The sequence below is a fragment of the Manis pentadactyla genome, chromosome 9, assembly GCF_030020395.1.
Source record: "Manis pentadactyla isolate mManPen7 chromosome 9, mManPen7.hap1, whole genome shotgun sequence".
NCBI classification, from domain to species: Eukaryota; Metazoa; Chordata; class Mammalia; order Pholidota; family Manidae; genus Manis; species Manis pentadactyla.
The window spans coordinates 116,704,698-116,721,279 of record NC_080027.1 but is presented as its reverse complement, the minus strand read 5'-3'; the positions used below and the strand labels follow the sequence as shown (position 1 = coordinate 116,721,279).

General features: G+C 40.8%; 1 protein-coding gene across 5 annotated transcripts in view; it reads left to right on the top strand.

The window, feature by feature from the left end:
- Positions 1 to 14,417, top strand: part of LPGAT1 (lysophosphatidylglycerol acyltransferase 1) — an 84,729-nt gene extending 70,312 nt beyond the window's left edge. For 4 of the 5 annotated variants that reach the window (XM_057507993.1, XM_036912473.2, XM_036912477.2 and 1 more), the window contains one exon: positions 8,214 to 12,975. In XM_057507993.1, coding sequence (XP_057363976.1) covers positions 8,214 to 8,365 — 152 coding nt within the window. In that variant the 3' untranslated portion in view covers positions 8,366 to 12,975. Of the gene's footprint in view, positions 1 to 8,213; positions 12,976 to 14,060 lie in introns of those variants that run through there. The other variant, XM_036912475.2, reaches the window with a different exon arrangement.
- Positions 14,418 to 16,582: the final 2,165 nt, after the last annotated feature.

The following is a 16,582-nucleotide window of genomic DNA, read 5'->3' as shown; positions in this document are numbered from 1 at the left end:
ACATGACGAATATTATGTTTACTAGGCTCTCCCCTATACCAGGTCTTCCCTATAAACCCCTTTACAGTCACTGTCCATCAGCATAGCAAAATGTTGTAGAATCACTACTTGCCTTCTCTGTGTTGTACAGCCCTCCCTTTTCTCCTACCCCCCCATGCATGTTAATCTTAATACCCCCCTACTTCTCCCCCCCTTATCCCTCCCTACCCACCCATCCTCCCCAGTCCCTTTCCCTTTGGTACCTGTTAGTCCATTCTTGAGTTCTGTGATTCTGCTGCTGTTTTGTTCCTTCAGTTTTTCCTTTGTTCTTATATTCCACAGATAAGTGAAATCATTTGGTATTTCTCTTTCTCCGCTTGGCTTGTTTCACTGAGCATAATACCCTCCAGCTCCATCCATGTTGCTGCAAATGATTGGATTTGCCCTTTTCTTATAGCTGAGTAGTATTCCATTGTGTATATGTACCACATCTTCTTTATCCATTCATCTATTGATGGACATTTAGGTTGCTTCCAATTCTTGGCTATTGTAAATAGTGCTGCAATAAACATAGGGGTGCATCTGTCTTTCTCAAACTTGATTGCTGCATTCTTAGGGTAAATTCCTAGGAGTGGAATTCCTGGGTCAAATGGTAAGTCTGTTTTGAGCATTTTGATGTACCTCCATACTGCTTTCCACAATGGTTGAACTAACTTACATTCCCACCAGCAGTGTAGGAGGGTTCCCCTTTCTCCACAGCCTCGCCAACATTTGTTGTTGTTTGTCTTTTGGATGGCAGCCATCCTTACTGGTGTGAGGTGATACCTCATTGTAGTTTTAATTTGCATTTCTCTGATAATTAGCGATGTGGAGCATCTTTTCATGTGTCTGTTGGCCATCTGTATTTCTTTTTTGGAGAACTGTCTGTTCAGTTCCTCTGCCCATTTTTTAATTGGGTTATTTGTTTTTTGTTTGTTGAGGCGTGAGAGCTCCTTATATATTCTGGACGTCAAGCCTTTATCGGATGTGTCATTTTCAAATATATTCTCCCATACTGTAGGGATCCTTCTTGTTCTATTGATGGTGTCTTTTGCTGTATAGAAGCTTTTCAGCTTAATATAGTCCCACTTACCCATTTTTGCTGTTGTTTTCCTTGCCCGGGGAGATATGTTCAAGAAGAGGTCACTCATGTTTATGTCTAAGAGGTTTTCGCCTATGTTTTCTTCCAAGAGTTTAATGGTTTCATGGCTTACATTCAGGTCTTTGATCCATTTTGAGTTTACTTTTGTATATGGGGTTAGACAATGGTCCAGTTTCATTCTCCTACATGTAGCTGTCCAGTTTTGCCAGCACCACCTGTTGAAGAGACTGTCATTTCGCCATTGTATGTCCATGGCTCCTTTATCAAATATTAATTGACCATATATGTCTGGGTTAATGTCTGGATTCTCTAGTCTGTTCCATTGGTCTGTGGCTCTGTTCTTGTGCCAGTACCAAATTGTCTTGATTACTATGGCTTTATAATAGAGCTTGAAGTTGGGGAGTGAGATCCCCCCTACTTTATTCTTCTTTCTCAGGATTGCTTTGGCTATTCGGGGTCTTTGGTGGTTCCATATGAATTTTTGAATTATTTGATCCAGTTCATTGAAGAATGTTGCTGGTAGTTTCATAGGGATTGCATCAAATCTGTATATTGCTTTGGGCAGGATGGCCATTTTGACGATATTAATTCTTCCTAGCCACGAGCATGGGATGAGTTTCCATCTGTTAGTGTCCCCTTTAATTTCTCTTAAGAGTGACTTGTAGTTTTCAGAGTATAAGTCTTTCACTTCTTTGGTTAGGTTTATTCCTAGGTATTTTATTTTTTTTGATGCAATTGTGAATGGAGTTGTTTTCCTGATTTCTCTCTCTGTTGGTTCATTGTTAGTATATAGGAAAGCCACAGATTTCTGTGTGTTGATTTTGTATCCTGCAACTTTGCTGTATTCCGATATCAGTTCTAGTAGTTTTGGGGTGGAGTCTTTAGGGTTTTTTATGTACAGTATCATGTCATCTGCAAATAGTGACAGTTTAACTTCTTCTTTACCAATCTGGATTCCTTGTATTTCTTTATTTTGTCTGATTGCCGTGGCTAGGACCTCCAGTACTATGTTAAATAACAGTGGAGAGAGTGGGCATCCCTGTCTAGTTCCCGATCTCAGAGGAAATGCTTTCAGCTTCTCGCTGTTCAATATAATGTTGGCTGTGGGTTTATCATAGATGGCCTTTATTATGTTGAGGTACTTGCCCTCTATTCCCATTTTGCTGAGAGTTTTTAACATGAATGGATGTTGAACTTTGTCAAATGCTTTTTCAGCATCTATGGAGATGATCATGTGGTTTTTGTCTTTCTTTTTGTTGATGTGGTGGATGATGTTGATGGACTTTCGAATGTTGTACCATCCTTGCATCCCTGGAATGAATCCCACTTGGTCATGGTGTATGATCCTTTTGATGTATTTTTGAATTCGGTTTACTAATATTTTGTTGAGTATTTTTGCATCTACGTTCATCAGGGATATTGGTCTGTAGTTTTCTTTTTTGGTGGGGTCTTTGCCTGGTTTTGGTATTAGGGTGATGTTAGCTTCATAGAATGAGTTTGGGAGTATCCCCTCCTCCTCTATTTTTTGGAAAACTTTAAGGAGAATGGGTATTATGTCTTCCCTGTATGTCTGATAAAATTCCGAGGTAAATCCATCTGGCCCGGGGGTTTTGTTCTTTGGTAGTTTTTTGATTACCGCTTCAGTTTTGTTGACGGTAATTGGTCTGTTTAGATTTTCTGTTTCTTCCTGGGTCAATCTTGGAAGGTTATATTTTTCTAGGAAGTTGTCCATTTCTCCTAGGTTTCCCAGCTTGTTAGCATATAGGTTTTCATAGTATTCTCCAATAATTCTTTGCATTTCCGTGGGGTCCGTCGTGATTTTTCCTTTCTCGTTTCTGATACTGTTGATTTGTGTTGACTCTCTTTTCTTCTTAATAAGTCTGGCTAGAGGCTTATCTATTTTGTTTATTTTCTCGAAGAACCAGCTCTTGGTTTCATTGATTTTTGCTATTGTTTTATTCTTCTCAATTTTATTTATTTCTTCTCTGATCTTTATTATGTCCCTCCTTCTGCTGACCTTAGGCCTCATCTGTTCTTCTTTTTCCAATTTCGATAATTGTGACATTAGACCATTCATTTGGGATTGCTCTTCCTTTTTTAAATATGCTTGGATTGCTATATACTTTCCTCTTAAGACTGCTTTTGCTGTGTCCCACAGAAGTTGGGGCTTAGTGTTGTTGTTGTCATTTGTTTCCATATATTGCTGGATCTCCATTTTGATTTGGTCATTGATCCATTGATTATTTAGGAGCGTGTTGTTAAGTCTCCATGTGTTCGTGAGCCTCTTTGCTTTCTTTGTACAGTTTATTTCTAGTTTTATGCCTTTGTGGTCTGAAAAGTTGGTTGGTAGGATTTCAATCTTTTGGAATTTTCTGAGGCTCTTTTTGTGGCCTAGTATGTGGTCTATTCTGGAGAATGTTCCATGTGCACTTGAGAAGAATGTATATCCCGCTGCTTTTGGATGTAGAGTTCTATAGATGTCTATTAGGTCCATCTGCTCTACTGTGTTGTTCAGTGCTTCCGTGTCCTTACTTATTTTCTGCCCAGTGGATCTATCCTTTGGGGTGAGTGGTGTGTTGAAGTCTCCTAGAATGAATGCATTGCAGTCCGTATCCCCCTTTAGTTCTGTTAGTATTTGTTTCACATATGCTGGTGCTCCTGTGTTGGGTGCATATATATTTAGAATGGTTATATCCTCTTGTTTGACTGAGCCCTTTATCATTATGTAGTGTCCTTCTTTATCTCTTGTTACTTTCTTTGTTTTGAAGTCTATTTTGTCTGATATTAGTACTGCAACCCCTGCTTTCTTCTCACTGTTGTTTGCTTGAAATATGTTTTTCCATCCCTTGACTTTTAGTCTGTACATGTCTTTGGGTTTGAGGTGAGTTTCTTGTAAGCAGCATATAGATGGGTCTTGCTTTTTTATCCATTCTGTTACTCTGTGTCTTTTGATTGGTGCATTCAACCCATTAACATTTAGGGTGACTATTGAAAGATATGTACTTATTGCCATTGCAGGCTTTAAATTCGTGGTTACCAAAGGTTCAAGGTTAGCCTCTTTAGTATCTTACTGCCTAACTTAGCTCGCTTATTGAGCTGTTATATACACTGTCTGGAGATTCTTTTCTTCTCTCCCTTCTTGTTCCTCCTCCTCGATTCTTCATATGTTGGGTGTTTTGTGCTGTGCTCTTTCTAGGAGTGCTCCCATCTAGAGCAGTCCCTGTAAGATGTTCTGTAGAGGTGGTTTGTGGAAAGCAAATTCCCTCAGCTTTTGTTTGTCTGGGAATTGTTTAATCCCACCGTCATATTTGAATGATAGTCGTGCTGGATACAGTATCCTTGGTTCAAGGCCCTTCTGTTTCATTGTATTAAATATATCATGCCATTCTCTTCTGGCCTGTAGGGTTTCTGTTGAGAAATCTGACGTTAGCCTGATGGGTTTCCCTTTATAGGTGACCTTTTTCTCTCTAGCTGCCTTTAACACTCTTTCCTTGTCCTTGATCTTTGCCATTTTAATTATTATGTGTCTTGGTGTTGCCCTTCTTGGATCCTTTCTGTTGGGGGTTCTGTGTATTTCCGTGGTCTGTTTGATTACTTCCTCCCCCAGTGTGGGGAAGTTTTCAGCAATTATTTCTTCTAAGATACTTTCCATCTCTTTGCCTCTCTCTTCTTCTTCTGGGACCCCTATAATACGGATATTGCTCCTTTTAGATTGGTCACACAGTTCTCTTAATATTGTTTCATTCCTGGAGATCCTTTTGTCTCTCTCTATGTCAGCTTCTATGCGTTCCTGTTCTCTGATTTCAATTCCATCAATGGCCTCTTGCATTCTATCCATTCTGCTTATAAACCCTTCCAGAGTTTGTTTCATTTCTGCGATCTCCTTTCTGGCATCTGTGATCTCTTTCCGGACTTCATCCCATTTTTCTTGCGTGTTTCTCTGCATCTCTGTCAGCATGTTTATGATTCTTATTTTGAATTCTTTGTCAGGAAGACTGGTTAGGTCTGTCTCCTTCTCTGGTGTTGTCTCTGTGATCTTTGTCTGCCTGTAGCTTTGCCTTTTCATGGTGATAGGAATAGTCTGCAGAACTGGGACGAGTGACGGCTGGAAGGACTTCCTTTCTTGTTGGTTTGTGGCCCTCCTCTCCTGGGAGAACAGCGACCTCTAGTGGCTTGTGCTGCGCAGCTGCGCGCAGACAGGGTTTCTGCTTCCTGCCCGGCTGCTATGGAGTTAATCTCCGCTGTTGCTGTGGGCGTGGCCTGGCTCGGGCCGCTACTCCAAAATGGTGGAGTCGCGTTGGAGCAGGAGCTGCTGGGAGGCTATTTATCTCCGTAAGGGGCCTCCCTGCTCCCTGCAGCCCAGGGGTTAGGGTGCCCAGAGATCCCGGATTCCCTACCTCTGGATTAAGTGGCCCGCCCTGCCCCTTTAAGACTTCCAAAAAGCACCCGCCAAAACAAAACAACGACCACAAAAAAAAACAAGAAAAAAAATTTTTTTAATTAAAAAAAAAAAAAAAATTTTTTTAATTAAAAAAAAAAAAGGTGGTCGTTCGTTTTTCTTTATTCTCCGGTGCCAGCCTCAGGCCTCTGCTCACCGGTCTTTCTGCCCTGTTTCCCTAATATTGGGGTCCCTGTCCCTTTAAGACTTCCAAAAAGCGCTCGCCAAAACAAAGCAGCAAAAAAGCAAAAAAAAAAAAAAAAAATGGTTGCGCGCTTTTCTTATGTCCTCTGTCGCCCAGCCTCCAGTGCCCGCTCACTGTTCTTGCTGCCCTGTTTTCCCTAGCATCCAGGGCCCTGCGCTCTGGCCCGGATGGCTGGGGCTGGGTGTTCGGCAGCCCTGGGCTCCGTCTCCCTCCCGCTCTGCCTGCTCTTCTCCCGCCGGGAGCTGGGGGGAGGGGCGCTCGGCTCCCGCCGGGCCGGGGCTTGTATCTTACCCCCTTCACGAGGCGCTGGGTTCTCTCAGGTGTGGATGTGGTCTGGATATTGTCCTGTGTCCTCTGGTCTTTATTCTAGGAAGGGTTGTCTTTGTTATATTTTCATAGATATATGTTGTTTTGGGAGGAGATTTCCGCTGCTCTACTCACGCCGCCATCTTCCGCCCCTTCTATCCATAATTTTTTTCTTGGGAAAAAAATTCCATTTGCCCATAAGTCCCTTTCCTATATTTAATATTCTCCTTTGAAAACTGCAATGCAGTGAAAAAGGCATAGGAGGGGAGGAGGAAAGAGGAAGAAAGTTAGGAAAGAAGGAAATTGACATTGGTAGAATACCAGGCACTCCCACAGGGGTGCCCCTTCCCCGTGGTTTCGGTTACCTGTTCTGAACCGTGGTCCCCAAGCAGATGATCCTCCTGACACACCAGGTCAGCAGTGCCTTAATGCTACGGCCCAGCGCCTGGTCATCCACCTCCCTTTATCTCCTCATGGAGGCGTTTTATCATCTCCCATCATCACAAGAAGGGTGACCACAGAACAGAAAGAGTTTTTGAGGAGAGACCACACTGTCACTGTAACTTTTGTGACAGTATGTTTTAATTGTTCTATTTTATTATTATTGTTATCTCTTACTATGCCTAAGTTACAAATTAAACTTTATCATAAGTGTGTATGTATAGGAAAAACCAGTATGTAATAGGTTTCAGTACTATCTGTGTTTCAGGAATCCACGGGTGGTGTTGGAACATATTCCCTATTTTCTAGAGCCAATGATTGGGAAAAAAAGTGAAGAGAAAGTTTTCTCAGGTCTGAGGATGGCCATGGGATTTTAGATTAACAGAGGTACATTTTTTCCCACTTAGTCTTTTTTGGTACAGAATTAAGTGTTCGTGTTAAATCAGCCTGTCAGAGTCCTCATGTTGAGCAAAGGCTGATGCTGTTAATTACCTTTAGTGTTACTGCTTTTGTGTTTAGGGTTATTTCACTTTGTCCTCAACAGGATTCCTCACTGATCTTAGCTTTCTGACTCCGGGGCTGTGGAGTGTGTGGAGGGCATGTTAACCTCACAGGAGTCACACACTGTATGTCTTTAGAATTCCTATAGTGAGACTGATTAGACAAGATGCTCCTGCTTCGCCATTTGCCATCCTTGGTCTTATTCTCAGATTTTCCTTATAAAGATAAGGCAGGATGAATGTGTAAACAGTCATGAGGCGACTAAGAAACCAACAAGATTTCTCTTCTTTTCAATCTCCCTCTCTTGCTTTATGAGATTTGGCCTAAATTGTAGCAACAATAATGGAAGCCTCTTTTTAAGAAAGCTATTTGCATACTAGACCTGGAAACCTGAAAGTGTTCTCTGTAAATTGCTTGTGGGAAGCAAATCCCTTCAGGAATCAGCTTACCCTAGGGGATTATCAGCAAGGGCAAAGACTGCTTGAAATGCTGAAGACTTATCAAGATGACCTTAGGTAATACTGCTCTGAAGTGGTCTGTCTAGCTTTCCTAACCAGAAAATAAAACGTGTTTACTTTATTTCTCCTTTTTATTATTAAGATATAGCTTACAACCACTATTTTGAGGCTCAGACATTTCACTTGTAAATAGAGAAACAGGTGCAAGTTATGCTCTTTGGGAAATTATTTAATACTGATTTCACACATCCTGTGGCTTGGCCACTGTGGAAATCTCTAGGGATACTATGGGAAATAAGGCAGCCAGAGTGCCTGCTTTCATGCAGTGTATATTCCAGCAGAAGACAGACAGTAAACAGGTGTGGAGAGAAAAAAAAAAGATAGGTCAGGATCATGACAGATTGTGAAAAGTGCCCAGGAAGTAAACAGGAGCGGAGAGTGACTGACCGGGGTGGGGAGGCAGTGGGGTCTTTCTGATAATGGAAGAATGCAGGTGACCCTGCCCTTCACTGAGGTGGAGGAAAAGCCTTCCAGGAGAGAAGAGACTCAAGGCAAAGGCTCAGAGGCAGGAAGAGGCTCAGAAGTTTAAAAACTGCCTTTCAAATGGGATCTCTCTTCAAGGGCAAAGGGAAGACACAGAGGACACTTTACAAAACAAAAGTCTGATTAAACTAATACTCAACTTTTGTTTCAGGAGACCTACCACACAGTAAAACAAATTAATGTTTCTGTCGTGTCTTTCAGGGGCCTTCCCACCTCAAAAGGGCCATGAGGAAGCTGTTGCCAGGGAGATGACCCTCAGCAACATGTGGCTATTTCTCATACAGTCTTTCGCATTCTTGTCAGGCTATCTGTGGTACAACGTCATGCGGTACTTTTACCATTGCCTGTTTTAGGACTTGTCAAGCTCACCGTAGGAGCTCAGACTTCCGTAAGTGGGCATTATCTTACATGTGCAAATCAGAGTATGAAAAAACAGCAAAGGAAATTCAATGGATGGATTAATATTGTCCCCCTTTGGGATATTTTAAAACTACTAAAATGAGGATCAGTAAATATAATGACCTGCTAATATGTTTTAAGGACTTTTCATGTTTTAAAGAGATACACTCTGCCACATATTTAAGCAAACATCACATCTGGAGAAGAGGAAATCATAAAATCATCCTAGAAGACTATCTGAGAGAAATTCTGTTGCCATCAGATATACTTGATAATCTAGCGCAAGCTCAGAAAGTTGTGTTGTCCTCTTAGCTAGTAGTTTCTGTAGGGCCATGCTGTAGAGTGCCCTCATGTCCACCGACTCTTGCTCTGTTTCTGGTAACCTTGAGGGCAGCTGGTCAGCACCCTCCGAAGGACTGTTTCCCTGTTGTTTGCAGTGTCGTGCCCATCCTCAGTAACTAAATGAGGTGCAGCGTCAGGCATGCTCTGAAGGGAAAAAGCAGTGTCCACTGGACACATTCCCGTGCTGGAACGTGTTCTGTAAAGGCTAGCTCAGTCCAGCGCCGTGTTTACATGTGCTGGGGCTTTCCCTTGTATGAGGGGGGGTCACATAATTTCTCTTTTTGGGTAGAAGGCGTATCATAGATTGATAACTGTCTTTTACAAAATGCACTTTTATCAGATGCATATATAGCAAAGGATTAGTAATACAGCTTGAAAACAAATGTAAGCATAATCAGTGAGTGGGATTCTTGAGAGGCCGCCCAGCCTCTGTGTATTTGTGTGCTGATGCTGTCCCGCGTTCCCCTGCATCCAGTGCCACATTGATGTCAGGCTTTCATCTAGCTCAGAGGCTTTTTTCCATTTTTGCATACTATTAGCACCAAGTGCATTTGGGGATGATTGAGACAAATTAATGTAAAACATTTCAGTGATCAATTTAAGGCAAAATATTATAATTTATTAGAAAAATAAGAACCAGAGCCAGGCACTGGCTTCAAATAGTGACAAGTTCTCAGATGACACCCCCAGAACCTGTGTTCTATCATCACATCAAGGTGCTGCCCACATCCGGATGGTATAACCAGGAGATGGAGCAGCACAAAAGGCTTCCCAGTCTCTTCCGGTTGTTTTGAATGGGGTAAAGTCAAGTTTCTGTTTCTAGAATTTTTCTGTTTGTCATGATGTCCGTATGATTGACCTCACAGTGGGATAGGACCACCCTCTTCTCAAACGTGCTGGCCCTGGCTCAGCCCCCCACGCGCACTCCCAGTCATCGGGACAGAGCGTGCTTTCTGGTCTGGGACTGAGACCATTAAGCGCCTCGTAGGCCAGTGGTAATTCTGTGTGATGTGAGCATTGTAGGCTCCCCTGTTGTTGCTAATCAGACAAATGACAATTTTGAGAACTAGGCCAGAAAAAAAATTAAGACTAAAGCTTTCTGTTTTTAGATAAACCAAAAAACTGAAAAGATGTGACTTTTCTCCCAGTTATGTGGGGAAGGTAAAGCAACACCAAATAAAAGCCCATAGCAGCTTCATCTTTAGGTTAGTTCTGTGCACATGTGAAAGAGAATGATGTGTCAGCCGAAATACCTCATGGAATATTATACTGCTACTGGTGAAATGCAGGCAGTGTTGATATGATTGGCTTGGTAGTGGTTGTTATAAGATGCAATTTTTTTTTTTAATCTAAGCATTTCATTCTGTGTTTTTTTCAGTGACAGTGAGTAGGCGAAACCAATCTCAATTTAGAGGTATGGATGATGACAGTGAGCCAAATAGAAGCTTAAAGATGCTTCTGTTTGAGGCCCCAGCAAACACTGCTAGATTCCAAGATGAGTTGAAATTGTTCATTTGAGAGATTAGTCAGCCATCTGGGGCATAAGTTGCTCACTGTCAAGGATGGCATGCACAGTCCTAGCTAACAGATCCTTTTCCTCATTGCTAAAGCAAGCCACTGGTAGAGCGGCCAGTTGGCCTGTCAAAAAGCAGAGAAATGCATGCATGCGTACGTAAATGTGGTTTAGGGCCACTTTTGCCATCGCTGTGCTCCGAAGGGACATGATACTACTTCACGTACTGTCCACAATAAACAGACTCTTCCATACAATGCTTTGTTCGTCAAGCGCAGCGTCATTTTAACAGTCTCTAGAGTGACAAATACCAATAGATGTGTGAGTTAATTTTTGAAACTAGATCTGTGAGTTGTAAATAGATGTGTATTTGATCTGCTGTATCCCTCTTTGATCTTTTATCAACATGTTTTCTCTCTCTTCTGTTGCAAAGTATGTTTGAGAGCATTGACAGTGCTTCCTTACCAGTAACTCGAGTTCTCTCACTAGGGATGTAAGAGAGTCAGTGTTCTTACATAGCCATCAGGGAAGCCGCAGTATGCCCTGTACAGAATTGCATAGAAATTCCTAGCTTGTACTTTCTTTGCCAAGTGAATGAAAAGATGTTTAGAGAATATACATTTTATCAAGGGCAAAGGAAATAAAATCATGCCAGTTTTATACCAGTAGCTTGAAGAATCTCAGCACTTCTTGGTCACAACTGCTATGCCTAGATTCCAACAGCAGAGGGGATTGAGAACTTCCTGCTGGATCCTGGTCTCAGGAGTCACAGTGAGACCACATCTGCTTGACCTGGGCAGGTGCACTGACTACAGAAGCGACCACCCCGGCAATTCACTCTTAACTCAGAAACCATAGTTGAAATACACAGATACTGTGGAGAAACCTAAACACCAGGGGAAGGTAAAGGAAAATTATAGAATGGCAAATGGTATTTTGGATAGGCAAACAAATTAGTTGCAACTCTAAATAGTAGTTTGTTTGTTTTTTAAAGACAGCTATGAAACCAGGTCTGTCATACTATTTATTGTCAAGCTATGATATACTGTCATAGTTTTTACTGTTACAACCAACCCTTAATTTTATATAGTAAAGGAACCAGAGATTACTGGATAATTAATCCAGTAATAAGTTAGAGTAAGCCAAAAATTAATTGTATTTAGGAATTTGAAGTTTTGTTCTCATCAAACCTTTTTTTATCATTCTAGGGATTATTTTTAATTTTACAAAATTTGACTTTTTTATTAATTTATCTTGCCTATATATTTATGACTGTGTTAATGAGTAGTGGAAAGATTTGGAAAGACAGCTTCAGGAAGAGGAAACACAAAAGCCTAAATAATACATGGGCTAGAATAGGAATCCCTGCATATTCAAGAGTTGGCAGTATTGCAATTGTTCCCAAGCCTTTTTATGAAAATGAAATGTTAAATCACCAGATGTAAACTTCACAACATCATTCTAGTGTTAATATCTTTTGGATTGGTGTTAAGACTGCTTCTTCATTCTTTGCTCCTGTTACTCACGTCTCGTGAATTTGTCTCAGTAATATTTTTTGACAATCACTTCCCTAAAGACTCTTAGGAACTAGTGGGACCTGGTTCTAATCAAAGAAAGTAGTCTTTAATCATGGGTAGGTTTATTGGATTATTTTTATATTGAAGGACATTTTATTTGCACTGCTGGATAGGAAGAGTTAGTTATTTTCTTCGTTACACAGGACTTCACTCCAGAGTTACCATTAGGAGCATGTCAGCTCTGGGCCACAAAGGAGGGATAAAACAGTCAGTCTTACTTGGTGTAGTGCAACCCTTACATCTGTAACATAAAAGGCAAAGTGGCAGGTGGACTGGCTCATTTAATGAGGGGGTAAAAACATACATCTGGGACCAAAACCACCTAAATCGGACATTTCTAGATCACAGAGGGGCTGGGTATTCTCTGGAGCAGTCACTGGTTGGTGCTTTACTGTAACCATTTTGCATTGATCCCCAGCAATTTGGAACTGGACCCTGGGAATAAGCTGAGGGTGCTGAACTGTTTGGGGAAGTTGACTGTAGCCATATGGAAGATAAATGTGCATTTTTCTGCAAAATTTCCACTTGAGGATTTTTACATTCAATATTTTTTTAAAACAGTTGAAAGAGCAAAAAAAATTTTTAAGTGTATTCTAGTTGCAAAATATGCACACATATTTTGAATGGCTTTATTGTGTAAAACTGTGGAACACAGGACTGTGATGCACAAATTCTTTACATGTAAGGAGTCTATGCATTTTACAGTAACACTTCATGATTGGGTAATGAAACAGTTATACATTGAACTGCTATTGTTGTATTAAGTGCTTTCATTTTCTTTACAGTTGTTACACGGCTGTATTTATTTTATACACATGGATTTTAGTTTTCCTGATGCCATAATGTTTACTTCAGCTTGTTGACCTGTCTTTCTTTCTTTGTGTATCTGCATGTTGTAACGTATGATAAGAATGAGTGTAAAGGCTGTGGCAACTGTAATTAACTTTTTGTAAAGGGCTGGTCACAAGTGGATCTGGTTTATGAATGCATTGCAGATTATTTTAGTAACCAGATCACCTTTGCAGAAATTTGGATATGAACACCAAAAGAAGCATTTTCTCAACAAAAATTAATAGCTGGTTCTATTTTTTTTTTAACCTAGAAAAAATAAAGTTGATTTTTTTCAAGTAAAGTGCTTTGAATTTTTAGTGGGAATGGGCTGTTTGTGTTTTACTAGAGCTATTTTGGCATTAACATCTGCGGACATGTTATGTAGAGCACTCCATGGCAGGTGGGTGCTGAGGACAGACTGGAAAACCAAACGAAATAACATTTCCTTATTTGGTTTTAAACTTGCTTCCCATTCTCACCATTCAGTAGCATACTGATAAATGTTTAATAGTCTGCTGTCCTGGAAAAAGATTATGTATACAAGTGTACATAAGTTTGTTATAAATTTTGCCAATAAGACTATATAACACAATTAACAAACATACAATTCTAAAATATACTTTATTGTAAATTCTATATAGCCAATTGATTCTCCCAGGATGCTTTCACTGATATTTGCTGAATTCTTATAGCCAACCTATAATTGCAATTCAACCATGATTTGAAAAATAGAATTGCATTCTAATCCACTTATTTCTCAAATTTATTGTCATTCAGTCTGATATGTGATCTATTATTAAACTATTTCTTACCCTGTACAAATTATACTCATTAAAGTGAACCACTTTTAGCTTCGTGTAGTCTAATTTTAATAACAGCTGCTGGCAAAATTCTGAAATTCAACCCCGGGCTCTGAGGAGCCAGTAGGAGCTGTCTCCAGCATACCCCTGATCCGTCCTATTTTTGTTGTTTTTTTAATTGTTAGTATTGAATAGACTTCTCATGGTTAATCTACTCACTGCTCAGGCAATTCCTGTCACTGATCCTTGCAGGAGCTTTCAGGGGTAGGAAAGCATTAGCATCCGTCTTAGCGTGCTTTTGATTCAGAGAATTTGACAAAAGCAGACTTTTCCTGAAGGGCATAGGCAGCTTGCATATTCCTAAAGTTGGTTCTACGTTTCAGTTCCCAAAGCCAAACAAACTGTGATTTAGGCATTTCTAAGATTTTGTTTGGAGCATTTCAAGCATTTATTGTTTAGTTATTTGTTGTAGAAGTGTCTGATCCCACTGAAAAATTTTAAACGTATTAAAATACCTTACACAATCTACCAAATAAGTTAAAAAGTTACAGTTCAGTCTACCTCTTCATTTTCTATCTGTATTTAGGCTGCTGTTTTGGTGAAGTTTTAATTTTTTTTCCCCCTCTACAAGTCGTTTCTGTGGAAGACAGACAAATTGGGGGCAGAGCCTGAGAGCAGATTTGAAGCACTTGGAGATCTATTGCTGACCAGCCCTATTTCTCATGAGTTGGGGGAAAGAAAGCCATTGTTTTTAATTTCCACTTAATATGAAAATGTTTTGTTTTTTTTTTTTAATGTTTCTTCCTGCTTTAAAAAAAAATGTATTTTTAAAGGGAGAAAAATTCCTTTTTTGGCTCTAAGAAAAAGTCAGCTGTATGAGCAGGTGTGACCATATCATAACATGCTGATAGGGTATAAATCAATAAATTTTTACCTCTCAGGACTTGGATAACCTTGTTCTTAACTCTTAGAGGCTTGAGAAACATAAACAAGGATCAGTAATCCAGATCACATATAAACACACATTCAGATGGAACGGGGGAGGAGGGTTGGCTAACCACTGGAAATGAGACAAGATCCTTTCATAATCAGTAAAAGACTCTTAATTAGGTACTGTGAACCCATTTGACAAAGGTAGAAATTGGAATCATGTTCTTTGATAGCGTGCATGAATATATCACCATGCTCACTCCTGAGTTTTCCCCTGGAAAATTTTGTGTTGCCTCTTCTTGGAATACTTCCTGCCTTTTTGGTGTGAGATTCTGGAAGTGGTGGTGAAGTTCTCCCTGTTCACTCAGCTCAGGCAGGAGAGAACACTGGGCCACCTGGTGATGCAGGCTGCGTGGTGTCGCTGAGGAGCCCATGGGGCTGGGATACCTCCCCTAAAATACCAGTTGCTGCATCTTCATTCCTTTGTTTCATTTTTTTAATGGAAAAACTCCATGAAAAGGGTCTTATCTTCAGTTTTTTGCCAGTTAACTAACATTGCCTCAGGGTCAGCTGAGGGACATTTGAGGGAGAAGAAAACCTGTTCCCAGATGTGGAGAGATCCGAAGGGCTTGGCGTACTCAGAAGAGGACACCAGGAGTGCTGGCAGACAAGGGGACACCAAAGGTTGTCATCGGCAGGCAGGTGCATACAGCCCTGATGCACGAGGGCCCCGGGGGGTGTTGCAAGGCTGTGGTCATCAGGAAACCTACTTCCATGGGGACTCTGTCCTACGACTGCCACCCTGGAGGGCACCTGTGGAGGACTGCACCTGCCATTTCATGTACTCGGCCTTCTTGGCCTAAGGAAAGCCTGTCTCTCGGCCATGAGGCATTTCCAGGGTGCCACACAAAGGGACAGTTCAAAATCTTGGTGGCAAGGAGCCTTTTTTAAGGCATCTAGAGTCCACAATAGGGCTTTTTATCTTTCCCTGATATGTACACTTTTCAGTTAGGACAAAGGATGGCATTGGAGACAAGGCATCTGGGACCATATGGGACATACTGAACTCTGACATATTTAGTGTGAGACTGAGAGCAATGGCAGCTCAGGGCTCCTCCAGAGCACAAAACTAGAAGCCAACCAAGACTTCCTTTGGCATAATCCCAGGACTGGCACAACATTATCTTGGTTAAAGTTAATCACAGGGCCAGTCCAGATTCAGTGTGGGAGGGTCTACAGAAGGGTGTGAACTCAGGGGGTAGGGCTCCCTGGGAGCCATCTCTGAAGACCAGTTATCACAGTAAAAATTCCTCAGCTGTTTGATAAAACAGTCCTAGATGAGCTCTTGCCCTTTGACAAATTTGCCCATAATTTCAATAGTTGGAAATTTTGTGAGTTTCCAAATACTTTACAAGGATTAGGCCTGTTGATCCATCACTCATTCACATAAATCACATTTATCAAAGAGAAACCTATTTAAAAGAATGGAGGTTTTGTTTGGGAGTAATATTATTATTTTTGGCACGGATTGATGGGTAACACATTGGCCCTTAGAGTTGCAGAGCTAGTTGGAAATTATCATCCTGTTTTGAGATGGCAGATTTCATTCTGGTGCAATTGTGGTCTGTTACTAGAAGTATCAAATGACTACTTAATAGAATTTCAGGGATTAGAACCGGGTCTCTTAATTTCCATTCAAATGTTTTCCCCAAAACAGCAGATTGCGCCTGTTTGGGTTTCTGGTTTCAGTAAATAAAGTTAAATCTAAAGGATTAAGGACACTTGCTAATGGGGTAATGGATCTAAAAGCTTCTATGATTTCCTTTCCCTCAGTTTTAAAATAAACATAAAAGTTCCCAAACCCCAGAAGAGTATTTTATTCATAAGCTTTCCCCTCAGCTGTTGCAGAGATACAATTAGCCACTAAAAAAGTCTGAAGTCCATGCTTTCTATCTGTTTTTGGGTAGGGAAGTTAAATGTATTTTGTTTTTATTTTTGCATTGTATGTAGAAGATAAAGAGAATGCCTTCATTTCAGACTGAAGGGGATAGAGGACTTCAGCCTCCTAACAGTTCCTTTCATTATCAATTCCAGGTGTGAAATTGACAGCAGGTAACAAATCCAGAGCCATGACTGCTTCCAGTGCCCAAATGCCCCTCCCTCAGGGTAGCCACTGGA